Below are 8,217 nucleotides of genomic sequence, written 5' to 3'. Positions count from 1 at the left end.
GCGATGAAAATGAGGGACTCCCTGTTTTAAAAATATATCTCTTAATCGAGGGTTTAAATCTAATAGAAAATACGTACATTATATATATATTTTAAGTTTTAAAAAATGAAATAAAATAAAGATGAGGCGTTAGAAACTATAAGAAAATAAGTGTTACTATTGACTAACCATTTTAAAATTACCGGAGAAATTACATACATTTTATAGCTTTAAATTTAGAAGAGTTGTAACGGAATGAGTAAAGAGGTGATGTTTAGAGGTATATAGTGATGTTTTAGAAACTAAAGACATTAAGATAAGGGTTACTACTAACCATTTTAAAATACTTGAAAAATACTTACATTTTATAGATTTAAATTTAGAAGAGTTGTAACGGAATGAGTAAAGAGGTGATGTTTAGAGATGTATAGTAATGTTTTAGAAACTAAAAGACATTAAGATAAGGGTTACTACTAACCATTTTAAAATACTGGAAAAATACTTACATTTTTTGTTGCGAGACTAGAAGAGCAAGCTATTGAGTTTATGAAAGTTTTCGTTGTAGAGAATACAAAGGCTTTAACGTTGTATTTATACATATTTCTCACCCATGAGTATACTAGGAGTCCGATAGTAACACGAAACCGTTCAAAGATTATAGTATAAGTTAGTTATAAAATTTTCGATAGTTAACTGTAACCTTAAGATTACTCGTGAAGAGTTGGGTAAAAAAGTAAAGAAAAACAGATGTGTTCGAAGACTTTGAAAATAAAAGATACGAATGAAATTTAATATTATTGAATCTATACACATGTAATAACGTAAATAAAGACGGTCATCGACGCTAGGAAAGAGAGTTATAAAATATCGATAACTAAGTTTATTCCTAAGATTACTATTGAACGATTTATATAAAATGAAAACCAGATGTGTTTGGAGACTTAAAAATAAATGATACGAATGAAATTTAATATTATTGAATCTATACACATGTAATAACGTAAATAAAGACGGTCATCGACGATAGGAAAGAGAGTTATAAAATATCGATAACTAAGTTTATTCCTAAGATTACTATTGAACGATTTATATAAAATGAAAACCAGATGTGTTTGGAGACTTAAAAAATAAAAGATACGGATGAAATTTAATATTATAGCGTAAATAAAATACGTTCATCGCGATGGGAAAGAGTTAGTTATAAATTATCACACGCAGATAACTGATTTAATTTTGACCTAAAGGTTATAATTAAACAATTTCGATAAAAAGTAAAGAGAAGCAGATGTCGTTGAAGTATTAAAAATAAAAGATACGAATTTAATATTACTCAATCTATATACATATATTGACGTAGTTAAGTAATATGAAACCGTGTATTATGAGACAGAGGTATTCATACCCCTTACATTAAAGAATAGATCTCTTGGACTTATATCTAGAAAAGATAAAACCCGTATAGTATAAAAGCTCAGACTCAACGTTTGAGATTCATTCGTGCCGAAATTACTGCACTAACATCCCGCAGCAAGAAATTTCTATTCCTGAGAATGGTGAGTGCTTTATACTTTTTCAATGAGATTAGAATATTTAGTTTATAGGAAATAGGTATTTCAATAGGCCGAATCAAAGGATACGACACAATCCTGTGACAAAGAAGTAGAGACCTTGTTATCTCAGTCGGGATATAAAAAGGAAGATTGGAAAGATCATATAATAGAATATGGCCGGGATAGATTATTAGGAGTTAAAATATCGTCGTTCAGGGGTACTTTATACATCGATATTAGGAGGTACGCGAAATCAAAGAACCCTCGAAAACCGTTTCCCATCCCTACTAAGGACGGTATATGTATTAAATACGAGAGCGCATTTGAACTTAAATCAATTCTGAACAACGCTCAGGGAGATTGGGGCGCAACGGTATATATGTCAGAAGAACCCATTCAAATAGCCGCCACGCCTGATCGAGAAATAGCCATCTTTAAATACAGAGGACAACCCTATGAGAAGCAGTTCGTAATTAGAGATTCAGACGATCTCCATAACATAATAGTTGCCTTGGAGAAAACAATCAATAGATTTGAAGAACTTTCCCATTAAGAAAAAATGTCGGACACTTCGTCATCCTCAGATGATGAACTTTATCCCATCGATTTATCCACAAAATTTAGACCTGAACAATATTTCAAGATAGATAAAATATCTAATCGAAAATCTAGAAAATATAAATGTATTACAACAGAATATAATGTTAAATTCCGTAACTTAGAAGAACTAAAATTAACCAAAATTCATGATCAACTTTCCCAAATATTAACATCTCTTATAAACCAAATCACGCAAAATAATGAAGAGTATAACTTAATTAGATTCGCCATAAGCTCCGACGCGTTAGAGAACCCTGTAAATTTAAGATTTATGGCGATAAATGAGTTAACTCCTGATCGATTACTCTCTAGTATCGAAAAGGTGGCTCAGTCCAAACGTAGTCTTTTATTAGAGGGTTCTCTAAAAATTGATGTTATTCTTTTAAAATGCAATGTTCCAATGACAGGTAGAAAAGCGGTGCATAATCGAACTATAGCTGAACTGGATAAATATATTGACCAAGGTTATGCTTACATACCTATTAGAAATAATGATACTCTATGCGTTTCTAGAGCCTTAGCCGTGGGTAAAAGTCTAGCTGATCGAACTTACTTAAAATCAATAGGAAAGCTAAACGAGTTTAATCAATGGAGGTTCCGATTATTAAGAAATGTAGACCACCCTTCCCAAAAAACCGCGGCTTTAGAGTTACACGCATTAGCCGAACTCCCGGAGGGTCCTGTAGATTTATTGGGTGTTCAAAAGTTTCAAAATGCCCTGTCAGATTACCAGATTGTAATTTTTTCCGCGGAAGAGAAGTTTGAGAAAATATTTATAGGTCCTCACAAGGAAAAAAAAATTTTCCTCCTCAAAGTTGGAAATCATATGCATGTTGTACGGTCTTATACCTCAATGTTCGCGGCTAGGGCTTATTGTCAATACTGTTTAACCCTATTTTACGGTCCGGAAGAAAAATCTAGTCATTCTTGTTCGGAAACGGCTATGTGTTACCGCTGTCAAACAACTGAGGCTTATCACGAAAAAGACGAGTATAAACTCATAAGATGCGAGGAGTGTAATAGATATTTAAAGGGAACCGAATGTTTTAATAACCATAAGGGAAACGGAACATGTGATTCTTTGAAACGATGCGGAAATTGCGCTCGCGAAATAAAACCAAATCATAAGTGTGATCTAACGTGTAAAAATTGTAAAATTACGCATGAAAAAAATCATTGTTGGGTGATGCCCCTAGATATTGATTATCCTCCTGTTCGTGTTCTATACTTCGATTGTGAAACTATCCCTTTAAATAATGAACACACTCCCGTACTCTTGGTTTCCGCTGCGCAAGAATCCGTTGATTCAAAAGAATTTACCATTCGTGTCTTTAGGGGCTTTGATTGTATAAAGGATTTTATAGACTATCTTTTCCAATGTGAGACAAGCTCTATTAAAAAGGGAAATAAGAAAGTAAAGGTTGCGCGAATGTTGTTTTCCGATGTAATCTGCTGCGCTCATAACGGGGCAGGGTTCGATTTTTTCTTTATATTGAAAGAAATACTTAGAAGGAATATAGTTCCTGAGCCTATCTTCAACGGTTCAAAAATCATGGCACTCTTCTTAAAAAATCTAAAGATCAAATTCATTGACAGTTACAGATTTATTAGTGTCCCCTTAAGAAAATTTTCATCTACATTCGATCTCGGGGAAGAAAAAAAAGACTATTTCCCGCATCTGTTCCATAATGAAAAAACGTTAGACTATGTAGGCCCTATACCCGAGATACATCAATTTGAGCCCGATAATTTTAAAGATAAGGAGCACGCGGATTTTATGAAATGGTATTCGGAAAGAAAGGATAAGCCCTATAATCTGAGACAGGAGCTTGAAACATACGCTATTCAAGATGTTAAGGTCCTACAATTAGGAATGGAAAAATTTAGAGAGTTATTTAGGAATGTCTCCGGGGTCGACGTGCTTAACGTAGGTGGTATTACCATAGCGGGAACAGTAACTAATATTTTCCTTCACAAACATCTTGAAAAATACACACTAGGTGTCGTACCTGCAAAGGGTTTTCGTGGAAATTTTAGTATCGGAGCCTTAAAGTGTATAGCCTTGGAAGAAAAATTACGCGGGGTAAAATTTCAAACTGCCTTGTCATTGGAAGGGGAAAAAAGGGTGTCAAACTATTTAATAGACGGATATTGTAAAAATCCTGAAATTGTTTTAAACTATAACGGATGCGTTTATCACGGATGTGTAAAACACACAAAACATTACGAGTACAATCCTATAGTTAAAGATCTAAACAGAAATGTCTACGAAAGAACTCTAGATAGGGAAAATTATCTAAAAAAGATTTTACCGAACGCCGAACACCTCAATATTTGGGAATGCGAGTTCAATGAGAGATTACGAGATGATCCTGACGCTAAACTCTATTGTGACAGTTTAAAATTTAAACAACCAATTGGATCCAGGAGTGCCTTGTACGGGGGAAGAAGCGAGTGTATATGTCTGTATTATAAGGCAAAACCGGGCGAGTCTATTCAATACCTAGATATCTGCTCGCTCTATCCTTACGTATGTAAATGGGGCGTATTTCCTAAAGGTCATCCTGAAATTATTACGAAAGACTTCAACTTTGAACCTAATTTTTATTTCGGTCTTATTTCTTGTCGAGTATTAGCGCCTGAAAATCTATTTTTGCCTGTCCTTCCAATTAAAACTAAAAAGAAACTTTTCTTTGCTTTGTGTTTAAAATGCGTTGAAACTGAACAATCAGTCTGTACACATAATTCGGAAGAAAGATCCTTCTGTGGTTGTTGGCCAAGTCCCGAGGTATATCTAGCAGTTAAAAATGGATATAAGATTCTAGAGTTTTTTGAAGTCCAACATTACAAAGATAAGTTTGACAGAAAAGAAAATACCGGTTTATTTGACACGTTCATTGATTGTTACCTTAAAATTAAACAATCTAGTTCAGGTTGGCCTTCGGGAATAGAAAGCGAAGAGCAAAAAGAAGCGTATTTAAAATCAATTTATGACCGAGAAGGAATAGTTATTAATAAAGAAGAGATAGTGGACAACCCCACTCTCCGCGCCATTAGTAAGCTATGTCTAAATTCGCTTTGGGGAAAAATGGGCTACAATACGGATAAGAGAAAAAATGTATACATTGACTCTTACGCTGGATTAGTTCAGATAATAACTGATGAAACGAAAGAACTGTTAGACCTGAAACCGGTAAACGATAAAATCTGTTTAGTCAGTTATAAACTAAAAAAAGAATACGCTCCTACCTACTACAAAGGAAGTCCCACGATAGCTTCCTTTGTTAGTTCATTAGGACGTATCGAGTTGTATAATACGATAAGTAAAATGGGTAAGAGGTTACTTTATTGTGACACTGATTCATGTATAGTTGTAACAAAGGAAGGGGAATATCTACCACCCTTATCTAGTAATCTAGGGTGTTGGACGGATGAGTTAAAGGGTGAGACGATTCTCGAATTTGTCTCGACAGGGCCTAAGTCGTACGCTTACCGTACCACAGACGGTAAATCTGTTATTAAAATGAAAGGTATTACCCTTAACAGAAGAAATGAAGAAATCATTAACTTTGATTCGATTAAAAGTGTTTTATATAGTCCCTCTAAAACTTTGTCGGTCACCGTTCCATTTAATGTTGTAAGACGTAAAGAAACAGCTACACTTTTATTAGGCAATCTAAAGAAAACCTTTGGATATAGTTTCAATAAACGTAGAGTCTTAGAGGATTACACAACACTTCCTTACGGATATTTAAATCATCAAGACCCGTCTGCCACGTCAAATGAGAAAACGGACCACTAAACATCGGGTCACGTTTTCACACCTTGTTAAAGTGAGAGTGATACCGTACGAAGATCGAGTCAACTACGAATTCATAGACGATATTAGAGAACGTTTTAAAAATGGAGAACGGGTTAGAATATCGCCTCCGCTTAGAAACACCGATGACCATTTTACTGGCTGGCCCAAGCAGCTCGGGGAAAACAACGTGGGTAATAAATTTACTCAAATATAAAGACATTATCATGGACAAACCTCCTGATAGAATAGTCTATTGCTATAGTGTTTATCAGGACATTTTTGATGAACTGAAACTCTTTTTACCTATTGAATTCCACGAAGGACTAATTCCTAATGATTCTGATTTTTTTGATAAACGAATAAATAATCTTTTAATCCTAGACGATCTAGCTAACACCTGTACCAAACAGGAGTTTATAAGTAATCTTTTTTGTGTCGGGAGTCATCATTTATCTTTAAGCATCGTGCTGCTGTCTCAAAATGTCTTTAACCCAGGTAAATATTCTAGAAATATATCATTGAACTGTTCTTATATCGTTATGTTTAAAAATCCTAGGGATAATAACCAGGTTCGCTATTTAAGTCGTCAGCTTTTTCCTACAGACACCAAACGCCTAACGGAAGCGTACGAAGAGTGTACCGAAAAAGCGTATTCTTATATCTTAATAGATCTAAAACAAAGTACCGATAATAGTTTAAGACTTAGGTCCAATATATTCCCCAATGAAGGACCGATGGTAATCTACGTTAGAAAATAATAATCCATAAAATATAAATCTCAATTTATTTAACCTCATTTCGAGACATGCCTTTACCCGTGTCGGTTAGGAACCAATTACCCTTTTTAAATCTCTTGCGTAAAAGCGGTGTGAAACAAAGAAAACTTTTAATATCAAAGTGTACGCGACCCCAATTGGATTGTATAAGCGGTATTTGTTATAATTTGAAGAACGGCGGTATTCCATTGAATCGTCATAAAAAGAAAAGACTTCAACGTTACAAAAACGTTATAAGGTATTTATCCAAGAGAGGTTTAAGCGACAAAAAGAGGCGACAGGTGTTAATTAAACAGGTAGGAGGATTCTGGCCGGCGTTGCTTTCAATGTTAATACCGACAATAGCTTCGGTCTTTACTAGATAATGAAAAAGTGCGTTTTAGTACCAGCGGCTTTACTGACGGACAATCAAAAGGAAGTTAACAGTTTAGACAACGCCATTAAAGAGGTACTGAGAAAGCCTGGTTCTGCCGAGGAAAAATTGAAGGAGTACCTTTTAACTCTTCAAAAATATTTATCTTTAAAGAGTTTAGCGGAGCCACCAAGCGTTACTATCTTGCCACCTACAACGAGTTCGTCTTTTCCAGCACCCGGAGTGTCGAGTAAAATACAGCCTCTAAGTCCTTCATCCTCGTCTTGGATTCCTCCATCGTGGCCTACCCCTATCCAGAATATACCTATTAATATCTCTACCCCCTCCCAAATTGTCCCTACTAATGTCGCTACCCCTCCCCAAAGTATCCCTTTTAATATCTCCTCGAGTCTGACTACCCCACAGCCTATAATGAGTAGTACAGCAATGGGTCAAACACCGGCGATATCGTTTACTACGCCAGCGTCTCTCTCTCGAACGACCAGTATGCCAATTTTAACACCCATGGGACCCGTGGTACCGAAACAGTCCGGGACGTCTCAAACGCCGAGTATGCCAGTTTTAACACCCATGGTACCGAATCAGCCCGTGACGTCTCAACAGGCCTTATCAACGAAGGGCGCTTCTGGTTCAAAGTTCCGGAAACTTAACCCTAACGATGAGACTTCGCCGAAAAAAAGACTCGCGAAAATTACATCTACGAAATCAAAACCGTACCCTACACAAGCCAAAATAAAAAAAGATCGCGAAGCTAGTTTGAAAGAACTTCAAAAGCCCGAATCTAAGATCGAATGGGTAACTTATAGAAAGGCAAAAAAATAACCTTAATAATGATTATTACATTAAAAGCATCTAACTCATTATATTGAAAAACACGTATCTGATTATATAAAAGCATGTATTTGAGTATATAAAAAAGCTTGTATCTGATTATATATAAAAGCATGATAATTACAATTTATATAAAAATTATAATCGAATAATAAATATTTTTATTCTCGCATTCAATACAAGTGTATCTGATTATTAAACATTACAACTTTAATATTTTATTGGTTACATTTTTCATATCTATGTCTTAACAAGTGAAGGCAGATATTCCATAAAGATAAGGCGTCGTTAATTTCCGTTTTATTT

At 35.0% G+C, this 8,217-nt stretch overlaps 2 protein-coding genes across 3 annotated transcripts; both read left to right on the top strand.

Moving 5' to 3' along the window:
- The first annotated feature begins 2,088 nt into the window (after positions 1–2,088).
- On the top strand, positions 2,089–5,931 carry LOC149649637 (uncharacterized). Its single transcript, XM_089849473.1, has one exon. The coding sequence runs from the start codon at positions 2,089–2,091 to the stop codon at positions 5,929–5,931; it is 3,843 nt and encodes a 1,280-aa protein (XP_089705599.1).
- Positions 5,932–6,003: 72 nt separating this feature from the next.
- On the top strand, positions 6,004–7,904 carry LOC149649636 (uncharacterized). Of its 2 annotated transcripts, XM_089849407.1 has the most exons (3): positions 6,004–7,003; positions 7,069–7,155; positions 7,234–7,904. In XM_089849407.1, exons 1-3 carry the CDS (start codon positions 6,737–6,739, stop codon positions 7,900–7,902), a joined length of 1,023 nt encoding a protein of 340 aa, XP_089705533.1. In that variant the 5' UTR covers positions 6,004–6,736; the 3' UTR covers positions 7,903–7,904. The 2 variants fall into 2 exon arrangements, with proteins under 2 accessions (XP_089705533.1, XP_089705532.1); XM_089849406.1 differs by having other exon boundaries at positions 7,069–7,904.
- Positions 7,905–8,217: the final 313 nt, after the last annotated feature.

Source organism: Phalangium opilio, unplaced genomic scaffold (genome assembly GCF_054372755.1).
Source record: "Phalangium opilio isolate 3A_F unplaced genomic scaffold, DU_Popi_V2 ptg000088l_1, whole genome shotgun sequence".
Lineage (NCBI taxonomy): Eukaryota > Metazoa > Arthropoda > Arachnida > Opiliones > Phalangiidae > Phalangium > Phalangium opilio.
Note: the sequence above shows the minus strand (reverse complement) of the source record. Positions and strands in the feature narration are given on the sequence as shown.